This window comes from Lagenorhynchus albirostris, chromosome 4 (assembly GCF_949774975.1).
Source record: "Lagenorhynchus albirostris chromosome 4, mLagAlb1.1, whole genome shotgun sequence".
Classification (NCBI taxonomy): Eukaryota; Metazoa; Chordata; class Mammalia; order Artiodactyla; family Delphinidae; genus Lagenorhynchus; species Lagenorhynchus albirostris.
The window spans coordinates 147,818,211-147,841,062 of record NC_083098.1 but is presented as its reverse complement, the minus strand read 5'-3'; the positions used below and the strand labels follow the sequence as shown (position 1 = coordinate 147,841,062).

The 22,852-nt window shown below is 59.1% G+C and overlaps 1 protein-coding gene across 2 annotated transcripts; it reads right to left on the bottom strand.

Moving 5' to 3' along the window:
* Positions 1-224: 224 nt before the first annotated feature.
* On the bottom strand, positions 225-3,719 carry SPON2 (spondin 2). 2 transcript variants are annotated; one of them, XM_060147468.1, is made up of 6 exons: positions 3,559-3,719; positions 2,909-3,134; positions 2,323-2,546; positions 2,053-2,085; positions 1,781-1,952; positions 225-619 (listed from the first exon to the last, which is right to left on the bottom strand). In XM_060147468.1, the coding sequence occupies exons 2-6, from the start codon at positions 3,129-3,131 to the stop codon at positions 435-437; spliced, it is 837 nt and encodes a 278-aa protein (XP_060003451.1). In that variant the 5' UTR covers positions 3,132-3,134; positions 3,559-3,719; the 3' UTR covers positions 225-434. The 2 variants fall into 2 exon arrangements, with proteins under 2 accessions (XP_060003451.1, XP_060003450.1); XM_060147467.1 differs by having other exon boundaries at positions 2,053-2,244; positions 3,559-3,712.
* Positions 3,720-22,852: the final 19,133 nt, after the last annotated feature.

Genomic DNA, 22,852 nt, shown 5'->3' with positions numbered 1-22,852 from the left:
CCCATGTGCCGTGTGTGCCGTGTATGTTCCGTGTATGTTCCGTGTGTGTGTGTGCCGTGTGTGTGCGCGCTGCGTGTGTATGCGCGTGGTGGTCCACTGGCTCCTCCCCGCAGGGTGACACCTGCTCATCAGGGAAGTCTGGTGGCCCATCTGCCGGCCCCGCCTTCACCCGGCGCCTGCCCAGGACACACAGACCACAGCACCGGGTGTCAGGAGACGCTGGTCTTTATTCAAGAGCTGGGATGGGAACGCGACGAGGCAGGTGTTGGTCTCGCGCCGGCGACCCGGCGGCCCCGGGCGGCTGCCTGGCGACCAGGTCTGAGGTATTTCACGGCCGGGGTGTGGCTGTCGTGCAGCGCGGCCGCCGGGCCGGGGGCCAGTCTCTGCGCGGAGGTCGCCGGCGGCGGGGCTCAGGGGGCTCGGAGGCCCCGGCGTCAGACGCAGTTGTCGGGGACGCACGGGGCCTCCTCCTCCAGCAACGGGCAGGGCGCCCCGTGGTTGGCGGGCCGCGCACGGACGTAGCGCGTCCTGCTCTTGGCCCCGGGCCGCCCGCACGGGCCTGCGCACAGCCCCCAGGACGACCACAGCGACACCTCGCAGTCCAGCGGCGTCTCCGGAGCTGGGGGCGCAAGGAGGACGGTGAGCGAGGCGGGGCTGCGGGAGAGGAAGGGGGTCCTCGCCCGACACCGCCTCCGAACTTGGCCGGGAAACTCCTGATTTTATCATTGCGCTTTCCAGCCACCTCCAGGGCGACGCCACCAAGCACACCCCCGAAAAGCCACCCCCGAGCGACTGGGTGAAGGTTTCTGCCCTGAGAGCCCGATGCCGGCTGGATCCCCGCTCTCCGGGGTGCGGGGCGTGGGGCTGGGGGAGAGCGGAGATCCTGTCGTGAAACGTTCTCTGACGTGGGCACAGACCGGCAGGGTCTCCACCGCTGCGCTGCTGTTCCAGGTGCGGACCCTTCGGGAGGCTGGCCACACTGGGGCCGCGGCCCCCCTCGCTCGCCCGGCACCTGCGCACCGCTCGCCCCTCCCCCGCGGGCGGCACCGCCCCCACCGACCCGCTGCCAGGAGGGCACACAGGGGTCAGCGGGGCCACCGGGCGGGGCCTGGGGCCTCTTCGACTCACTCTGGGCTGTGGAAGTGTGAAAGGCTTTCAGTTGAAAATGCTGGGCACGAGTTAACTCTGCAGTTTGGAGTCGAATGAACCAAATCCCAAATCTCTCAGAACCAGCGTCCCCAACCAAATGCTCCCATCCTGCTTTTGAAGCCGCTCGGAGACGCGGGTTCACGCAGCCCCGACGGCGCTGCCCCGCCCTCTGAGCACCGGCAGCCTCTCCCGGTTTGACCCGTCCTCACACTCCACGCGGCCACGCAACCCAGCTCTGTGGCCTGGCGACGGGTGCTCTGCGTGGGGCGGGCCGGCGGCGCAGGGCTGAGCCCTGGACCAAGGGCCCTGGGGGCGGGGCGCACGCGGGGGCGGGGCTGCCCCTGTGAAAGCAGCGGGTGTCACTTCACAGGCGTTCCCTCTGGGGCGGGCACTGGCCTTCGAGGGTTATTTAGGGTGAGAGGTAAGAGCTGGAGCGGGAGCTCAGGGCCAGGTGATGTCCGAGCAAGTCCCGACTGACCCCCAAACCCAAGTGCTGCTCCTGCTCCGGCGCAGCCAGTGGTGAATGTCGCGGCTGCCCGCCAGCCCGAGCGCCTGCAACCCAGGAGCACGCATGTGAAGCGGGGCTGGGGGGTGGCCGTGGGCGCTACGGAGGGGTGGGAGCTGGGCTCACCTGGCAGGCTGTCGGCGACCTCGTTGCCCCCGCCCCCGAAGCCCGGGGCGGGCGGGAAGGCCCTGGGGCTGTGCGGGAGCCGCGCCAGGGTCACCGTAGCGATGGGAGGCAAGGACTTAAGCCGCGGGTAGTAGAAGGAGTTCGCGGGGTGGCTAGGAGAGGAGGCCGTGATCTGCAGGAGGGGCCCGGCCCGGAGATGGGTCAGGAAGGGCCAGCCCCGCCCCCTCACTGTCCTCCCGGGGAGCGCCGCCAGAGAGCTGCCATCCCCTCACCTCGGTCACCGTGTCCTGCGGGACGGTCGCGAACTTGGGGGATGAGAAGGTGAAGCCGCTGTCGGTCCCGGCATCGTAAGGGTGGAGGTCCACCACCACCTGCTCCCTCCAGCGGCCCCCGTCACACAGGTCCAGGCTGTCGATGCCCACGAACCAGTCGGGGCTGGGGACGATGCGGACCACGAAGGACACCTGGGGGCCGAGGGCTCAGCGGCAGCCCCCGCGCCCCCCTCCTGCCCGCCCGCCCACCGTCCACGCCGCCCCACTCACGAGCGAGTGCCTGGAGTGGGCCTCAAACTCCGCGGACGTCTGCCCGGTGCCGCTGGGCACGGCTGGGGCCGAGAACACGCCGTGCACGCTCTGCAGCTTCTCCCCGGCAGCTTCCATCTCCCGCATCAGTGCCCAGGCCTCGCTGCGCTCCGCGAAGTCCCTCAGCCCATTGCTCACATACTGGCCCTTCCTCCACAGGCTGTAGTCGGGGCTGTGCGCTGCCCCTGCGCACCGCGACCACCCACCCGTGTAAGCATCACCCCTGGGCACCGTCCCGCCCCTCGTGGGGCCGGGCGGGATGTCCCGCAGGTGGCCTCACACTGCCCGGCGCCTCGCGGGTAGCACGGGCAGCCGGCCGGCCCTTCCCGTGACCCAGGCCACCCTGCCCCGCCACGTCCCCGAAGCCCAGGACACTGCTGCTGTCACGCAGTAGGCACTCAGCCAGGACCTCCTGCACTGAAGTGAATTGGGTGAGGTCCCCTCCACGCTGTGAAGCGTGGGGCCACGGTCAGATGACCGTACCCTCCCGAGCAGTGGGGGTCACCGCCAGGCCCGCCGGGCACGGGACGGCAGGGACTGCACTCACCCAGCAGGGATGACCACTGCGCGGGTGGGCGGAACAGCGGGTACTGCTTGGGGAAGGATGCCTGGCTCCACTTGCCCGTGAAGGTGATGCTGTACTTGGCCAGGGGCTGGGCCGTGCACATGGACTCTCCGCCCAGCGGCTGGCCGGCCGAGCAGCCAAGTGTGGCCAGGAGGAGGGCCCAGAGGGCTCCGCCCCAGGGGGCAGCCGGACTCGGGGTTCCCATCACCTACGAGAAGGGGAGCCACATGCTGCACCGCTGGTCCCCGATGCCCTGCGCACGGCCCCTGGGTACAGGTCCCCGAGGACGCCGGGCACCTCCCTCCACATTCCCTCTCCAGGCTCCAGCTGGGCCTCACCCCGTGGCTGGAAAGCCAAGCCGTGTTGGGTTACAGGAACCCAAGGTGGCTGGCCGGTTACACCTGGCACGGAGCTCACAGCCAGCTCAGCGCCCTGCGGCTTTCCTGGGGGAAACACCTCTGGCGCTGCCGTCTGAGGGAACCCCGGGAACCAGGAGGGTCGCCGTGCCCCGGACTAGATGGGCCTCCCTCTTGGGGTGCTGCCCCTCTTGGGGTGCTGCGGGTTTCTGGGCGGAGGCAGCGCCAGGAGGCCAGTGCGGCTGCGGGGCCGGGGCCAGCGCACGCAGTACTCACCCAGCAAGAGCGACTGGAGGCTGTGGGCAGCCGAACGTCCCAGCAGGAGCCCAGAGCTCCAATTTATGCTGCAGACGCGGCACCCAGCCGGCCAATGAGGCCCCAGGGCCGCCACCGTGGCCGCCGGAGAGGAGCGGCAGATAGGACGCGGGGAGAGGGAGAGAAAGGGACCTCAGTGCTGGAGCTGGCCTGGCCGCCCGCCTGCTCTGACGCGAGCAGATGCTGCTTCAGCGCTGAGGTCACTCCTCCCTTGGGCGCCGGCCACTCGCCGCACCCCTTCCTTTGTCTTTTCCTCCCGCCCCCCCTCTCCCCCCAGTTCTCTCCTTTCCCATCAGGCCCTCCCTGGTGTCTCCCCGGAGGGGGTGCCAAAGCCAGCAGCTGGGAAGAGAACTGGGCCAGGGCCGCCAGCGTGCACTGCCCGCAGGGCAGGTTGGGACGTGGGGGCCACAGTCAGGCCTGACATCTGTCCGTCTGTCCGAGTGCTGGGGACGGGCGGGGAAGCAGGGGTCCTGGGTTCAGCGGACACAGCTGCCTTCTTCCCGCGTGCAGAGCTGCGTGGAGGAGCCACGCTGTCCACGCCGTGGCCAGGGCATCTGGACCGTCCCCCTGAGGGGAGTCGAAGCCATGAGGTCGCCTTCCCCAAGGGCCAGGAGGTGATCCCGGGCCCCCCAACTTCCCTGCATGGGGAAGAGCTCCAAGGATGCCTGGCATACGGAAGAAGATGCCAGCGGATTCTTATCTCTGCTCCCTGTCAGGAGAACATTTCCAGAACCCTCATCACGGGGCCTGGGAGCCGGGAAGGACAAGGACAGTGGGGTGGTCTGGCTTGTAAGAACCGCCCAGGGAGCTTTAAAGCTTAAAAGAAAGCATTCGGAGTTTTGAAACCGCGTTAATGTTTTACACATTCCAAAAAAGAGAGAGAAAAATAAACAGAACCCACAAGAATAGAACGCAAACAAAAACAAATGACCTAACCGTATTTCAAGTAAACAACACAACCGCCGGGAAGCGGCTGTGAGCACCGCGTTCAGACTGCGGGTCCTCAGGCTCCCGACAGAGCCCAGCGCAGTGGTTCTCAAACACTTTGATCTCGGGACCCCTTACACTCTGAACAGTCACTGAGACCCACAAGGAGCTTCTGTTTGTGTGGGTGACATCCATCGATCTCACCGTGTTTGAGATCCTAATGGAAATGCTTGGAATACTTATCAATTCACTTAGAAATAACAAAACTAAACCTACTGCACATTAACATAAATAGCAATGCTTTATGAAAAACAGCTCTTTTCAAAAAGAAAACCTGTGTGAAAAAAGCGGGGAGTGCAGATCTTTTTCTGTCTGGCTTCCTGGGAGACGTGGGACGGTCACCGCCACCCCGCAGTCGCTCCGAGGTGCGTGTCATGCTAGTTGGCATCCGCGCAGAAAGGCCAGCTGTGCAGGGGCGCAGCTGGAGCTCGGAAGGCTCGTCACACGTGGATGTGCCACGTGGCCTCTGGGGACGCCCCCACACCCTCGCGAGCGCCAGCAGAATGGGCAGGGGTGTCTTTGCTCACACCGTGTCCTTGGAGAAGTGGCTGATCCGGGTTTGGGGAGAGAAAGTGGGAGTGGGCCTGGGCCGTTTCGTGCCAGGAAGTGAGGACGTGCTTGCGCAGCCCTGGCCCGCCGTCCAGTGGCCGCGGGGGCCTCAGGGCTCGCCCCATTTTACAGGAGGCTCCCGTCCTACGCCTCACACCCACAGCTCTGCCCTCCCGGGGCCCCACCTCGACGTGCGGCCAGTGCGGACTGAAGGCTGGCCCTTCTGTTTGCTCAGGGCTCCCCTGGGAGGGGCCTGGGGGAGGGTGAACAGGGAGGTACTTGCTTTGGTGTTGGAGTGACCCTGAGAGCATGCCTGAGGAGTCCTTGGGACGCAGCGGGGCACGGGGTGCCCTGCTCAGAGAGGGATGCAGAGGGAGCCTTGGGAGCCGGCGGCCTGTGGCCCCTTGGCCTGGGCTGGGTCTCCGGCGGGGCAGCCTGGCCAGTCGGGGTCAGCTTACACTCTGAGCCCCGGGCTCCTCCACCAGCCAGGATGCGGTGCCCCGTCCGTCACAGCCACCAGGTGAGGCGGCATCTGAGCAGCACTTGACGGCAGGCTCCTCTGCACACAGGTGCCCCCCCGCCAGGTAAAGTCATCCCTTTGCAAACGCATGTCCGGCACCTCCCGGGTCTCAGCGCCGGGCACACGGGAGTGACCCCAACGGACAGAAGCCCTGCTCCCCGAGGCTGTGGGGCTGGGGACCTGGGTGCGTCTGTGGGTGGAATTCTGTTCTTCGGCGACTGCATGGTTCTTTGGCCGACACTGAGGCCAGGGTCCCCTCCCGTAAGTCAGTCTATGGTCAGTCACCCCGAGGTGGCTTCGGGGGACCGAGGCTCAGGGCTGTGCTGTGGCCAGGCCTCTGCAGACTCCACACTCGCTGACTGCTGCCCCTCCCCGCTTGCCCCAGTGGCAGAGCCCTGTCCAAGGCCCGCTTCCCAGGCCTGCCTGCATCCCCCGCCCACCCACGACTCCGATGGCTGCACCGGGCACCCTGACCCCAGACCCCCACCCCAGGGCCACTGTAGCTCAAATGAGTGCACAGCGCAGGGCAAGCCGCTGACACTGTCCTCCCAGGGGCTGACGGTTCTCAAAGGTGTCGTCTAGCTGATTGTTGCTTGTGGTGGACTTGGGGCGGGGTCTGGGCCGCCCCAACTGGCCCCGGTGGGGCGTGGAGTTAGCAGGAGTCCCTGTGTGAGCCGCTGAGGATGGGCCAGGCACACGGGATGCTGGGGACGCAGTGGTCATGTCCGTGCCCCGGGCTGGGGCCCTGCCACGGCCCAGAACCCAAGGGGCCTGAAGGGCATTGGGCTCCGGCGGGACCTTCCATTTGTATCCTGGCCAAGGGGCTCTTGAGGCCGGGGTAACAAGGGCTCTTTCAGGTGGGGCCCTGGGTGTGGGGACGCCCATCTCCTTGGGAGCACCCAGACCTGGCGTGGAGTCTGGCTCCTCAGGGGCCGGCTGACAGGCACGTGCTTGTTTGCTGGCCTGTCCCCTCACCAGACGTTGACCGAGGGCCAAGTTCCTGCCAGACGCCACAGCCCGCACACAGGGGCTTCCCATCCCCGAGGCTGAGCCCTCCCAGCACCCTGCTGGCCCCTTGCCCGCCCACCCTCCTGTCCCAGCACCTCCTCCCCGCGTGCCCCAGGGCCTTTGCACTGCGGCTCCCTCTATCTGGACGGCTCTTTCCAGGCCGGCCTCTTCCCGTCTCAGGTCCCAGGGAGAGCCCCTCCTGACAGGGCCCCGGAAGGCCTGGTCGGCCCTGCCTTGTTTACGGTCTTGGCTCCTCCAGAGAAGTAAGTCTGCCCGAGCAGACAGGGATTTGCCCCGAGAGTCCTGCAACCTGCCCGGAGACCTCGCTCCCTCCCTCCTTCTCACCTCACTCCATCCTGGGTTCAGGTCTCTTAGCACTTCTGATTGGTGGGGCCTGAGTCAGGTCAGGGAACCCTGGGTCCGGGAGGCACTAGGATGGGTGCTGGGCGAGCTGAGCCCCCCCACAGCACCCGGCTCCCCGTGCTCGTGCAGGGAGGCCCAGGGGGGGCCTCGCCGCTGTGGGTGTCACCCCTGCGAGCAAGCCTGGCTTGCAGAAGGGCCGGGGGAGCCGGGGCTCTCGCCAAGCCTCACCTGCACGGAGGAGGCCTCCACGGCCGCCGACCGCAGGCCTGGGAGGAGATATGCTTCCGCCTGGCTGTAAACATGAGCGTTCCCTCCTCTGCTCAGCAGCCGGCTTCCAGAAACACAGGACTGTCTGTGCAGCAGAATTTGCTGTGTCTCCCTCCCAGTTAAGATGCCAGGACCTCAGCAAAAATGGCAGAGTGAGGACCTCTGAAAACACTGTCCGTTGTAATAGCAAGGAGAAAATAGGCAAAAGCGGTCAGAACCGACTTTTTCTGTACTCTGGAAATTAACCAGCAGCTTGCAGCAGTCCTTGGAGAGCTGTTTTTTGTTTTCTGTTTTTCAGTCGAGAAAACTAGCTGAATCTTGGTAAGAGCAGCTGTGAGGTTTTTGTTTTTTACCATCTTAACCATTTTTCAGCGACAGCTCAGTGGCATTAAGCACATTTGCATCGTTGTGCCGCCGTCACCACCCTCCGTCCACAGAACTTTGCATCTTCTGAATCTGAAACTCTGTCCCTTTCCAGCAATGGCTCCCCGGCCCCTCCTCTCAGCCCCGGAAACCTTCACGCTACTTTTTGTCTCTGTCGTTTTGACGACTCTAGGGACATGATCTGAGTGCAGTCATACAGTGTGTGTCCTTTTCTATCTGGCTTATTTACTCAGCATAATGTTCTTGGGTTCATCCATGTTGTAGCAGGTGTCTTTTGATGTCTCCGTAATTTTTTTTTCTTGTAAGTCAATGTTTACAAAGTGTAACGGACATAAAGAAAATTATATTTTTCCTTGACTATAGCCCAGTGGATTCTCAGAAATGGAAGGCATTCATGTAATCAGTAATTGGATCACGGAGTAGAAATTTAAGAACACGTGAAACCCCCTCTTCTGTTACCTTCCAGTCACTACCACCCCCAAAGTGAGCACTGTCCTAATTTCCAACTTTATCAGTTATTTTTGCCTCTTGTTATGCTTGATGCAAATAGTCACATGATGGCCGGTTGGTGTTTGACTTCCTTCCTAGGATTCCCTTCCTTTTCAAGGCTGAATAATAGTCCACTGTACGTATGTCCCACACTTTGCTTATTCATTCATCTGACGATGGGCACCTCCACATCTTAGCTGCCGAACAAGGTGGCACAAATATCTCTTCAGGACCCTGCTTTCAAGTCTTTTGGGTAGAAGTAGAATTGCTGAATCATATGGAAATTCTTTTTTTTAATTTTTTTTGTTGAAGTATAGTTGGTAGCTCCGTTTTTAATGTTTTGAGGGACAGCCACATTGTTTTCCACAGCTGCTGCACCATTTCACATTCCTGTTAACAGTGCACAAGGGTTCCAGGTTCCCCGCATCCTCTCCAAGCTATTAGGTGTTTTAATTTGCCCTAGGCCCGTGGCCCACGCTCCAGCTCTGTAGTAGCGTTGAAAATTGACAGCCCAGATTCATGGTGAAAACTAACAACCCAGCGCCGCTGGAGAGATCAGAATGGAGCCGAGTGTCCCCAGAAACTTGTCATTATTTGACCTGTCCGGTGGTTTCCTGGAAGACCCCCGCTTGCAAGGCTGTCTGTATTTGACTTGGTTCGGAGACCCCCCCCATAAAAGGATGAACCAGATGAACCAAACGGTAAGCAAAAGTGAGAGTGACTCTACCATAGGAGGCAAAAGAGGCTTCAGGACAAATATGGTTACAAGAGACAGAGAAGGGCATTTTGTAATGATAGCAGGCGACTCCGTCAGGAAGATATAACCGTTATAAAGTATGTGCATCTCACAATAGAGTCCCACAGCGCGTGAAGCAAACCGGACAAATGAAGGGTGAAATGGGCAGTTCAACAATAATCACTGGGGACTGTCAACTTTCAACAGCCTGTTTTCAATGACGGATAAAGCAACAAGACAGCAGATCGAAAGGAAACAGAGGACGTGAGCTACTCTGCAGACCCAGGGTAGACTCGGCCCAGCAGCCGTGCTCTTCAGCGCACGGAGCAGCTCCAGAGTAGACCACGTGACAAGACGTCTCAGCAAACGTAAAATGATGGACATCAGGCAAGATATGTTCTCTCACCACAACGGAATGAAATTAAAAATCAGTAACAGGAGGACATTTGGGAAATTAAAAAATACATTGAAATTAAACCTTATACTCCTTAGTAACCAATGGGTCAAAGAAAAAAATCACATTATAATTTAGAAAATACTTTTGAGATAAATGAAAATGAAAACACAATATATGGAAACTTATGGGATGAAGCAAAGCAGTACTTAGAAGGAAATAAATAAGATCTCAAATCAGTAACTTAACCATCCACCTAAAGAAACTAGAAAAAGGAGAGCAAACTAATTCCGAATCAAGGAGAAGGAAGTAATAAATATTAGAGCAGAAATGCATGAAACGGAGAATTCAAAAATTGAGAGAAATCGATGAAAACAAAAGATGGTTCTTTGAAACGATCAAGAAAATTGACCAGCTAGACCAAGAAAAAAGAAGAGGAGATTCAAATTACTAAAATCAGGAGTGAAATAGGAGACATTATTAATGACCTTACAGACATAAAAAAGAATTATAAGAGAATGCTATGAACAAAAGTACGCCAATATAACCTACATGAAATGCATAAATTCCTAGAAAGTCACAAACTACCAATGCTGACGGAAGAAGAAACAGAAAATCTGAATAGATCTATAATAAAGAGATTGAATTAGTAATAAAAAATAACTTACCGTAAAGAAAAGTCCAGGATCATATGGCTTCACCGGTGAATTTCACAAAATATTTAAAGAAGAATTAACACCAATCCTTCTCTAAATCTTCCGAAAAAATAGAAGAGGGAACACTTCCCAACTCATTCTACAAGGCTAGTATTACCCTGATACCAAAACTAGGTAAAGTCATTGCAAGAAAAGAAAAAGGAGAGCTTTCCCCCTAAAATTAGGAACAAGACAAGGTTGCCCCCTCCTGTTACTTCTATTCAACATTGTGTTGGAGGTCCTAGCCAGGAAAATTAGGCAAGAAAATGAAACAAAAGGCAACCGGTTGACAAAGTAGAAGTAAAACTATCTCTGTTTGCGGATGACATGATTCTGTATACAAAATCAAAAGAAATCCGTACAAAAAATATTGGAGCTAATAAATGAGCTTAGCAAGATTGCGGATATAAGATCAATACACAAAAATCAGTTGTATTTCTATACGCTAGCAAGAAATGATCTGAAAGTGAAATGAAGAAAACAATTCCATTCACAACAGCATCAAAAAGGATAAAAACCTTAGGAATCAATTTAAGCAAAGAAGTATAAGAGTCGTACACTGAAAACTACAGAACACTGTTGGAAGAAATTAAAGAAGACGTACAGACATCTCACATTCGTTGATTGGGAGAGTTAGTATTGTTAAGATGGAAACATTCCCCAAATTCATCACATATTCGTTACAATCCCTATCAAAATTCCAACCTCTCTTTTTTCCCCTCCAGAAATGGAACGGCTGATCTTAAAACGCATATGGATTTGCATAGGGCCCCAGATAACCAAAATAACCTTATAAAAGAGGCACTAAGTGGGAGAACTCACACTTACCAATTTCAAAAATTATTACAAAGCTACAGGAATCAAGACAGTGTGTCACTGGCATGAGAATAGACATAGAAGCCAATGGAACATTACTGATAGTTCAGAAATGAACCCTCACATTTATGGTCAATTGATCTTTGTTTGACAAGGTTGCCAAAACCATGTGCTAGAGGAAAGAACAGTGTCTTCACAGATGGTGCCGAGACAAATGGACGTCCACATGCAGAAGAGAGAACTTGGTTCCCACCTCACACCGTATACAAAAATTAGGTCAAAACAGATCAAAGACCCAAACGTAAAACTAAAACTATAAAAGGAATCTTAGGTATAAATTTTGTGACCGTGGACTTAGGCAGTGATTTCTTAGCTTTGACACCTGAAGCACAAACAAACAAAGGAAAAATAAATTATGCTTCATCAAAATGAAAAACCTTTGTTCTTCAAAAGACACCATCATCAAGAAAAGACAGTCAAGGACTTCCCTGGTGGCACAGTGGTTAAGAATCCACCTGCCAATGCAGGGGACACGGGTTTGAGCCCTGGTCCAGGAAGATCCCACATGCTGTGGAGCAACTAAGCCCGTGCGCCACAACTACTGAGGCTGCGCTCTAGAGCTTGCAAGCCACAACTACAGAGCCCACATGCCACAACTACTGAAGCCCGTGCGCCTACAGCCCGTGCTCCACAACAAGAGAAGCCACCGCAATGAGAAGCCTGCACACGGCAACGAAGAGTAGCCCCCGCTCACTGCAACCAGAGAAAGCCCACGCACAGCAACGAAGACCCAACGTAGCCAAAAACAAATAAATAAAATAAATAAATTTATTTTTTTAAAAAAAGAAGAAAAGACAGTCAAAACAATCGGTGACTCCTGTGTGCCAGGCACAGTCCTCAGCACCAGATACGTCAAGGGGTGGAGCAAAGATGCCAGCCCGAGTGGAGCCTGGTATTCAAGCTGAGATGCAAAGGAGAAAAAACAGAGGAAACCAGACACGCACACGGGTTCACAATAAACTGCTGGTATTTCCAGAGAGAAGACGACACAGGGAAATTTGTCTCAAAGATACAGTATAGTAAGTTCCCTACGTACGAACAAGTTCTGTTCCAAGAGCGTGTTCATAAATCCAATTTATTCGTACGTCCAGCAAAGTTAGCCCAGGTACCCAACTAACACAATCGGCTATATAGTACTGCACTGTGATAGGTTTATACTTTTCACACATATAATACATAAAAAACAAACAAAAAATAAAACATTTGTAACCTTACGGTACAGTACCTTGAAAAGCACAGCAGTACCAGCTACATCACTGCTGCTTTTACTCTTGCTTCCAGACATCCTGGCCCTGAAATAAAGATGCTTTACTACCGTACTCTATACAGTACTGTACAGTAAAGTACACAAAACACAACCACTGGCAGAGACCGCACACACATGACAATGTATGCAGACGCGTGACTAACTTGTGTGATTGGACATGGGAACACACGTTCGCATCTTTGAAAGTTCACCACTTGAAGGTCGGTATGTAGGGGACTTAGTGTAGAAGAAAACGCCCCTTCAGCGAAGGAAGTTCTGGACGGGCAGATTCACACAGTGGTACCGCCGGGAGTAACCGAGAGCCTGGACATCTCAGGGGTGGGGGGGGTTGGTGGATACGTGGACCCCGAGGAGAAGGAACCCAATAGACCCGTGAGCAACAGTCCTGGGGGAAGGCCCGACTGCCTGCACCGCCCCTGCAGAGTGTTCTGGAAGACGCAGCTGTGGGGCTTTGGATTCAGGGCAGGAAGCCTTTTGGGGCTCCCGTGAGCACTCAGACCACCAGCGCTGCAGGGACCACGCGCCTCAGAAGGGTCTGGAAGGAGCCCCCTAGGGCCCCGCGTGGGGTCTGCTCTGGTTATCGGCCGGCGCTTAACCGGCCAGCTGGGGACCGAGTGCCTGGAAACCACCGCCCTGTTTTGCCCACAAACCTGCACGTGGGCAGGGCTCAGTGGGCAGCTGGTCCCTGCTCCTCTTGGTGTCACTGGGTGGCTGGAAGTCCTCCAGAGGCCCTTGCGCTCGCTGCCAGGGGTTTCGTGCTGGGCTGGGACCTTGGCGGGGCCTGGAGCCCCGGCACGTGGCTTCTGCGTGCGCCGCGCTTCCTCTCGGCGTGGTGGCTGCTTCCGGGCACGTGCCCTGGGCACACGAGCCAGGAGGGAGATGCGTGGCCGTTCCCGACCTGCCCTCGTGCGTCGTGGAGCCACAGCCCCGGGTCACGGGCCCGGCAGCGGACGCCCCCTCTCACGGGGAGTGGCGCCGCTCTAGAAGGCGTGTGGCCCGAGGGCTTGTGGGCATTCGGGGCTACGAGCTGCCCTTGGGCCTTGCTGTGGCCGCAGCTCTCGGGAGCTTCCAGGCCCCTGCGGGGACACACCAGTTACAGGGTCACGCACCCAGGGGCCAAAGCGTGGCGTGCTGAAGAGGATCAAGTGCCCCAGGTTTCTTGCAGACCCCGGTCCCAATGCAACCCACCCATCAGAGGTGGGCTCCAGAGGTGACGCTGAGTCACCAGCTGAGCAGCGTCGAGCAGGGAAGCGGCTGCAGGGCAGCCAGAGGTCGGGCGCTCAGAGAGCAGGTGAGAGCCTTGTAGGACGTTTACCCGGGGGGGCGGGGCTGAGATACAGACGAGGGCTGGGACCCCGGGCTGGGACCCCACGCCATGCTCCCTCCATGCCCGGGTCAGGTGCTCAGAGAGCAGGTGAGAGCCTTGTAGGACATTTACCCGGGGGGCGGGGCTGAGATACAGACGAGGGCTGAGACCCCGGGCTGGGACCCCACGCCATGCTCCCTCCATGCCCAGGTCAGGTGCTCAGAGAGCAGGTGAAAGCCTTGTAGGACGTTTACCCGGGGGGCGGGGCTGAGATACAGACGAGGGCTGGGACCCCACCCCGTGCTCCCTCCATGCCCAGGCCCACGACAAGGGTGCCCAGTGTGAGCTCCCACCCAGCAGGATATGGGGCGGGTTGAGGCTGTGCTTCCCCGTCTGCTCTGGGTCTCGGCCACGAGTGCAGACAGACAGTGCTGAATGGTCGCACATGGGAAGGACCCGGGGTGGGGGGGGCAGGAGGGTCCTCACTGCTCTCACCCGACACCCGGCCCGATGGCCTCTTCCCAGGCTGTGTGCTCCGCTGCCTCTTACACCCTCTCTGGGACCCTGTCTAGCAGAGCTCGGCCTTGGGAAGGGCTCTGAGATCTGCAGGGACAGCCTGGGGGTCGGGGGAGGGGTGCACTGGCTGGAGTGGGCAGCAGGGGACGGTGCTTCAATGTCTGTACAGTCCAGAGGGGATGCTGAACCCACGGGCAGGACCCCAACACACACTCCCGATGGGGTTTGGGCCAGGGCAGGTGGAGGGGGCAGGGCCCCCAGGACAGCAGCCCCTGCCTCTGGGCCTGGGCGCCCAGCACCAGGGTGGTGGCCCTGGGCTTCTGGGCTCTGACGGGGCGGCAGATGCTCCGCGCCTGGGGGTGAGCTGGGCTGAGGGATCCCCGAGCCAGAGTTGCCTCGGTGTCTCTGCGGAGTGTGGGGTGTGACCAGCTCCCTGATGGCCCTCCAGCCCCTCTGGCTCCCGGTGCTTTCCCACAGAGGCAACCCCTGTCCTCATGACCCCACAGGCCAGTGCAGCGGCCGTGCAGGAATGGAGCTCCGTGCAAGCCCTGAGTCAGAGGCCCTCCCTGGTGGCCAGGCTGGCTGTCGATCCTGGGGAGTTTTGGAATTTGGGGATTTACGCTTTATTTTTCACATTTTCTTCCTTCCCCTGGATTTTCCTCTGTTGCTCTCCACGGGGCTGTGAAGTCATCTGCTATATCTGAACCTGGAAGCTGAGTTCTGATGGGCTCAGGGAGCTGAGTCTCCACAGGAAAAGCATCTTTCCTTGGAAGGACATGTGGTGGGGAGAGGGGCAGCTTTGGAGAGAGCCAGCAGAGGGGTGCTCCCAGCAGAGGGGTGCTCCCAGCAGAGGGGTGCTCCCAGCAGAGGGGTGCTCCCAGCAGAGGGGCGCTCCCAGCAGAGGGGCGCTCTCTGGCCAAGCAGGGGGCCCCAGGAGACGCCTCGCTCCTGGGGCAGAGAGCACCTGCATCGACGCCTCCCCCCTCGTCTGCCGGGTCACAGGACTCACAGTCGGTTACAGGCTGGGGAGGGGTGGGGCGTAGAGGGGGAGGCACAGCCTGTTGCTGCTAAAAGCCTGGGCATGTCCCGCTGTCCGGGGTGCCCCAGCCCCAGGGCATTTGCCTCAGCGCTCCCTGTGCCGCAGCCTCACCTGGTCCACACCACCCCCTGATCCTGTCAGCAAGGAGACAGAGCCATGGGGAAGGGGCTGGCTGAAGCTGCAGACGGCGGGCGGGCGACAGCCGGGGCCAAACCCTCGGGCTGGGCTCTTCTGCGGAGCAGAGCCGGCCCAGCACTGGGGGAGGGAGGCGGGGGGCCGAGGTGTGCGGGTGAAGAATCCGCGGGCCGCAGGCCTCAGTGTCTGGCGGGACGGGCTGCCGGGGCTCTGCTTCTCTCCCCCCGCGCCGGGGCATGGGGCGGCACACGCGTACACACCCCACGCACAGCCCTGCGCCCCCGTGATCGCAGCCCGCGTCCCAGGCTGGCCCTGCAGCTGTTTTCGAGGACGCACCTGCCCCACGCCCCCTCGCCCCTGTCACTTTGCTGGGGTAGCTGTCCTGAGATGGGTCCACCCGTCTTCCAGTGGGGAGAGACCACACTGCAGCTCAGGGACCTGGCCCTTCTCCCCAGAGCCCCTGCAGTACCAGCGGCCCTGGCCTCAGGGCCGGCAAGTGAGGCCGCGACGCCCTTGGCGGCCTCACTGGCTGTGGCCCTCAGCATTGCTGGGGGGTCCTGGGGGGAAGCGACAGCTAGGGCTCCCCATCGTGGGGGAGACACACCGCCTGGGCTTTGAGCACAGCAGGCGGGGCTACCGGAGGGCAAAGAACCCTTCCCAAGCCGTCCCCCGGCCTCCATCCACCCCTCCCTCAAGGTGGGGAACGGCCCCTCCGGGGGTCTGTGTTGCAGCGTCCAGACCTGTCCTGCCTAGTCAGGGTGTCAGGTTCAACGAGAGGGAGCCCGGTCAAGGGCCCGCCTTCAGACGGGGGGCATCACCGGAGGAGCCAGCCCCAGGGTGGGGGCCCCCGGACCAGCCCTGCTGGGGAGGGGTCGCCAGGGCGGAGTGCGAGAGCACCGGGCTCTGTCCCTTTCCCCCTGCCCAGGCAGCCTCCCCGCTTCGCCCCACAAGCCTGGCGAGGACCGGGGGAGGCCTCCCTCCCCCTCGGGACCCACTTCCCAGCCTAGAAATTCTGAGCCCACAGCCTTGCGGCCAGACGCCCTGGCTCCAGCCTCGCGGTGGCCTGCTTTCTGCCGGGCGCGGTGGAAATGTGGGTCAGCGTCAGCTCACGTGGCCGGGGGCCAGAGCCACTGGGAGGAAACACATGCGGCGCAGCCCTGGCTGCCGGCGGGGCCCCTGCCCCGTGCATTCCTGCTGCCGCTGCTCAGACTGGGTCAGGCTGGCCCGCTGCCAGAAGAAGGTGCTGCACCCCGCCCTGGGGCCCACTCCTCCCCCAGGGGCACCCGACGGGGCCTGCCCGCCCCGTGGGTGCCCCTACCGCCCCTGCAGGGGGTCCGCAGCACCTCCTAGAGTCCTCGGCCCCCCTGAGCAGCCCACAGGGCCCCGATCCTCCAAAGAGCTCTGCTCGCGGGGAGAGGAGCACCCCAACTGGGGAGGGCGCCCCTGGCGCGGCACCTGCTGCGGCCCCTACAGACCGCGGAGAGCAGAGCAGTGGGGGGCCCGGAGGACCACGCGCACCTTGTGCGATGCCCCCCTCCTTCTGGGACTTCCCAGAGGACATCTGGCAAACGTGGAAAGCGGGCCTTGTTCTTAGTGATTTAAAGCATCAGCTGTCCCCCCAGCCACAGAGAAGGAGAGGAATGGGCGGGAGACCAGCAGCCGCTCATCGGCTGGGGGTGCACAGAGCCCGCCTCGGTCGGGTGACAGGGCGGGGGTGGGGACGAACGTCCACCCTCTGCTGAGCCAGCGTGCTCCCCGGGCTTCCACAGGCAGACCACGAGCCCTTGCCCCGCGCCACCCCGACTGCAGAGACACTTGTGAAGAAAACACTTGTTTCTGAACTGACTTTCGGCTTACAGAAAAGTTGCCGGAACAGTCGAGTTGCTTGTCCCGTCCACCGTTAAGGCTTTAGGTGCCCCAGAGAGCGGTCAGAACAGGAACGCTAACGCGAACACCTGTCGCTAGCCAAGCCGCAGACCCGCCCAAACGGCAGCAGCCCTCTGCTGGCGTCCCTCTGTGCAGGACCCCCTCCCGGACCCTGCGCTGCCCTGCGGACCTGTGAGTCCTGGGCGGTTTGAAGGGTGTGATCAGGCATCGGAGGCTGGCTTGGGCAGGAGTCCTGTGGGGGCGGCAGGGCGGTCGTCCTCCTCAGGGGTCAGGTCGGGATGCTAATGTGTAGATCCCTGTGTTCAGGCCGGGGCGAGAGTCCCCAGGGGTCGGCACCTGGGCCCCAAGCTGCTAGGGTGAGGCCCCCAGCCAGGCACAGGCCCTGCGGGTGCAGATGGGATTTGTGGGGAGACGGTGGCTCTGGCCAACCTTCCCCAGGTCCTCTGCAGGGCGACCCTGTCCTGTCTCTGCTCTCCTGGCTCCCCCTGTCCTGGGGGTCCTGCCTTCTGTGGGCGAGGGGCTGGCAACCAGACCCCTGATGTCCTGGACGTCCTGACCGCAGTGGGCCTGGGAGGGTGCCAAGCGGTGTGGCTGTCTGGGGGGCAGCCCACCCTGGGGGACGCAGTGCAGGGAAGTGGGTACACCTGGGTCCCGCAGGGCCTGGCGGGGGCTGTCCACCACTCCCCTCTTAAGGCAGTAAGTTTCCCCTTTGCCGTGGTGATCTGAGCTGGGGTCCTGTGACTGATGTGAGAGGGGGCCGATTCGGGGAGTTCTTGGCACCCTGGCCTCTTAGGAGGCTTGTGGAGGCTGGAGGCTGCCCGCCCTCCCACCGACCTTTCCCCTTCACCCCCAGTGGGCCTGGAAGCTGCAACCAGAGGGAGCCCAGGGGACGTGCCCAGGGAAGGAGCGGCCTCTCCCACTTCCCTATTGGGCCACGCCCGCAGGAGGCCGTGGGGAGCCTTTACTCACCAGCCATGCCCCTCCAGGGAGGTTCTGTGCCTCTCAGGGCCTTGCCTCTCCCCGTCTGAGCACAGGGCCTGCAAGGCACTGAAGGGCTGCGGGGCTCTGTCTTGATCTCTCACGGCTGCCGCTGTACTGGGCAAACCCGCAGGTGCCCCACAGGGCGGCCGACTGAGGGCACGGAGGCGGGGCGGCAGCAGCACAGCGGGCGCCAGGCAGGGGCTCGCAGAAGCGGCCGCGGCGCCCCGGCGCCCTCCTCACCCTCCCAGACCCTCGCAGGCGCGGGGGTTTCATGCCTGCTGTCGGAACGAACATGTTACTTCAGGAGAGAAAACACCAAGGAGGGCTGCAGTTCTCATCGGCAGCCCCGGGAGTGGAGGACTGTGAAACGTCATCCATGGGTCTCACAGGGAGGAGGACACCCCGCAGCGTGGCACACTAGCCCAGAAGTAGTGGCTGTGAGCGTGGCATCCACACGTCCCACCCAAGGAGAATTCCAGAAACAGACCAGCACTGACCATGGATCAGGATAGAGGGTACAAGCTGCTGTCCAGACGCGGCTGAGCACAGGAAGCAGGCTGGGCACGGAGACTGACGTAAGCATTGGACGCGCTGACACACGCGTTCGATGAGCAAGCAGGTGTTAGGAAGCCGTAAACACACGCGCCAGATAACACAGGGGCTAAACACATAAAGCCAACTGAAGGGCAAAACAAGGACTGTGGATGCAGACATGGGACTTCTCCCTGGACCTCTTCACAGTTAGGTCTCGTGGCAACTGGAAAACAAGCAGATGTGGGTGTAGATACGGATCTCCATGTTCCTCAGAGAGAAAACGCTGTACTTTCTATGAGGCCGTGACGTGGGCTCACCCACAAAGGAAACCTCAATGAGCAAAAACTAGGTTAACAAACATGATCTTATTATAATCCAACAAAATTTAAAATAAATTTTAAAAGGTGTCACGCACATAGCCCCAATCTTGACCACTCAGAAACTAAGAAAGACACTCCTAGGTAACACTTAGATAAAAGCGGGAAGTCAAATCTGAACACGCAGGCTCTCTGGAAAGCTCAGGCGCTCCAAGGAAAGAATAACGGGGATTTCGCGCCCATCTTAGGAAATGAGAATGAGAGCAGTAAGGTACAGTTTAGGAAGTAGAGCGAGGAAATTATGAAGGTAAAACCAGAAATTAGTTGAGTAGACAACAAATAAGAAAAAAAGAGAAATGAGAAAAGTGTTTTTCTCTAAAAGAAAATAAAATGGAGCTGCCTGGCCCTGCCCAAAAGCCCGACGAAGGAATGGCAGTCTTGATTTAGAATTTACGTATGAAATTTAGAAACCCGCCTATAATTAGGAACGAGGAAGGAGACTCAGGGACAGAAAAGGTGGGAAGGATGACACACACCACAACTTTCAAATCTGGGACAACTGTTCCGAAACCTGAAGCAAACTGGTAATTTTCTAGTGGATGCAAATCACCAAAATGACCTAAAATAGGGAAAACATGAACAGACGAGTGCAAGAGCCTGGGAAGGTGATGTAAAATGAGCAAATAGGGAGAAGCACCCGGGACAGATGTTCCCAGCTGAGTAAGCTCTACCTCAGGTTACAAGCAAAGTTATTCCAGTGTTAGTTTCACTTTTCCGAGACACATAAAAAGATGGAAAACTCTGTAATTCACCTCATGAAACCAGGATAATTTAATACAAAAACCTTATGTAGTACAGAAAACGAAAACTATAGACAAATATTACTTACAAATGAAGACGAGGGAAATATCTAAATAAGAGAGTAGCAGAGAGAACCCAGTAAGAAGTCTGCAGAGCTGTGTACTATGACTGGTCTAGGCCAGGCTTCCAAGGGTGGCTCAGTGATTCACCTAAATAATTTAATGGACAAATTAGCACAGAAAACTCATAAAACCAAATCAATAAGTGCTGAAAAGAAATGTGACAAAATTCAGCAATTATTAATAGCAACAACGTTAATTAAAATAGAAGGAGAAAGTGAAGACTTTGCCCACGACAGAAGCCAAGATCACGCTACGTGGAAAACACGAAACTGCCTCAAAAATGCAGGAGAGACAGTGGTGCCCCCTTGTCTGTTGTAATTCAACATTTTCTTGGAGGTTCTAGCAAATGCAACAAGAGAAGAAAAATAAATGACATCAGCCTTAGAAACAATAGATAAAATGTTTAGTGTCGATGACGTGTTTATAAATCTAAAGCCTCCCCCCATCCCCGAGTTTAAAAAATTAAAAATGAGCAAGAGGACGATACTAGAGAAATGCACAAAAGCCAGTAACTTCTCGAGCGACGAGCACCTGGAAGCCAAGGCAGCAGAGATTCCGTTCAAAGCAGTAGCCGTGGTCAAGCGGCCCCAAGAGTAGAGGCGACGGGAATGGCCAAAGGCATTCACAGCGCTCACCCCGATGGCTGCTCCGCTCGCGCAGGCCCAGGAACCGGCCCCTCCGCCGTGCCTCCGCACTGGCCTCCGGGGCTGCCTTCCGGGCTGCGGGAGGAAGCAGCCGCCGCCTCTTCCGAGGCCACATCTGGGAGGTCCACGTCAGCCCGTCTGCTTCGCGTGGTCACTGCTCGGCCAGGCCTCGCCGGGCTGCCAGGGGCCCGGGTGCAGCCTCGCCGTGTGCGTGGTGAGGGCACGATGCCGCGGAGGGGCACCCAGCGTGGCAAGCAGCAGTCTCCCCACGAGAGCAAAACGGCAGGAGCAGAGGCACACCCGCTGAGTGCAGAGCAAGCAAGACCTAAACAGATGGACGAGCTCCAGGCTCTCGGAGGCCTTGAAACCCACACGCAGCAGGTGCACACGCTCCCGGTGGGATCCCAGCTTCTCCCGCGATGGACACTTACAGTCGCCGTGGAGGGCACACGTGGAACACATGGAGGGATGGAGGCCGAGGGGCAGCGGCCCTGGGCCAGATCCAGCCGAGGGACCTTGGGCGGCCACTGCGCCTCCAGAGCCCGGGCTCCAGGCTGTCGAGGGGGCTGTGGCGGTGGCTGTTCCGCGTGAAGTGTGGGGACCCGCGAGAGCACATGGCGCCTGCCAAGCGCTGGGCGAAGGTCAGCTCGTCTTGGTGGCGGTATTTGCACGACTCAGAACATACCTACCACCACGGAAGCCCCGTCCGTGCGCTAGTGAGACGCAGAGTAAGTCGTCTGCTGCCCAGAATAGAGGCCGGAATCGGCTTCTGGAATATGTGAGTGAAACCAGATAGACAGGCGGTGCAGAAGACGGTGGTTTGATCAAGTCATAAAGAACCTCTCGGTGAAGTAGGCCGGAGCGGTCCTGCAGTGACAGGGCTGGGGCTCGGCTGGGGTGCTGAAGGGGCCCCGATGAGGGGCCGCCGGAGGAGGTGTGGCCTCAGGAAAACCAGCCCCGGCGCGGAGGGCGCGGCTCTGGGAGGGCGAGGCTCTGGGAGGGCGAGGCTCTGGGAGGGCGCGGCTCTGGGAGGGCGCGCTGTCTCAGCACCGTGGGACCCGTCCCCTCCCAAGACATCTCATTGGTCTGCGGAGAACGTGTAGCCATGAGCTAACTGCGGGGGGGTGGGCTTCCTGCTGGGCCCGGGGCTGACAGCTGCTCCCCACAGCCCCCCCAGCAGGAAGCCTGGGGCCCCACGGCTGCGGGCCGGGTGTGGACGCCCCTCCCGCCCCTGCCCTGCTCCAGGCAGCCCTGTGGGGAGGACAGGGCCCAGGTGTGGGGGGAGCAGGCCTGGGCCCCACAGTCCAGGCAGAGTATGGGATGACCTCGCAAAACCACAGGGGAGGACGGAGGCCCTAAAGGAAAAGAGGAGGCGCCCTGACGGGCAGAAGGGCAGAGGGCTCACACAGCCTCGGGGGAAGCCACCCTCCACGCCGTCCTCACGGAAGGGGGGCCACACTCGGGACGCAGCGCGGCTTCCTGCCGGCCCATCACGGGCCCCGCCGTTGCCCCCGAAGCCAGATGGAGGAAGCACGCTGGATTTTCTAAAAACGAGACCTTTCCTGAGACATAATTCACATGACATAAATTCACCCTTTTAAAGGGTGCAATTCAGTGGTTTTTAGTTTCTTCACAAGGTTGTGCAACCGTCACCTCTAATTCCAGAACATTCCGCCACTCCCCAGAGAAACCCTGTGCCCATTAGCAGTCACCCGTTCCCTCCAGCTGCCCCCGGAGTCCACCTCTGCCTCTTGGAATCTGTCTGTGCTGGGCGTCTGCACGCAAGGAACCTGCAGGTGTGGCCTTCAGGAGCCGCCCCTCCACGTCACATCACGTCTTCAAGGTTCATCCCTGTTCCTACGCGTGTGAGGACTGGCTTCCTTCTGGGGGCTGAACAGTCCTCCCTGTGTGGATGGAACACATCTTGTTTATCGCTTCATCCATCGACGCCGCTGGGCTGTTTCCCCGTTCCAGCTGCTGTGAACACCCGTGTGAACATCTGTGTACTAGGGTGCACATCTGCTTGTGTGGACAGGTGTTCAGACTCTCTCGGGTTTGTGCCGGGGAGTGGAACTGGTGGGCTGGGTGGCGACCGTCTAACCTTCTCAAGGGCCCACCTGGGCCCCCAGAGGCCGCTTCCAGGTGGGCGTGAAGCCCTGACTCGCAGATCTGCTTTCCTCGATGACCACAGACGCTGAGCGTCTCTTCACGTGCTTGTCGGCATTCGTGTCAATTAGCAGGAACCCGTGCGCATGTGTGTTTCGCCCGCTCTCCCTCTCAGTTGTTCATCGTTTGACTGTTGACTTGTAGGAGGTTGTTAGCACGTTGGTTTATAACTGCCTCACCCTGGGGTGACAAACATTGCCTCTGTCCAGAAATAGTCACAGGACCTCTTGAGCCCAGCTCGAAGGGGGCGCAGGGCACGTTTTAGGGGTGTC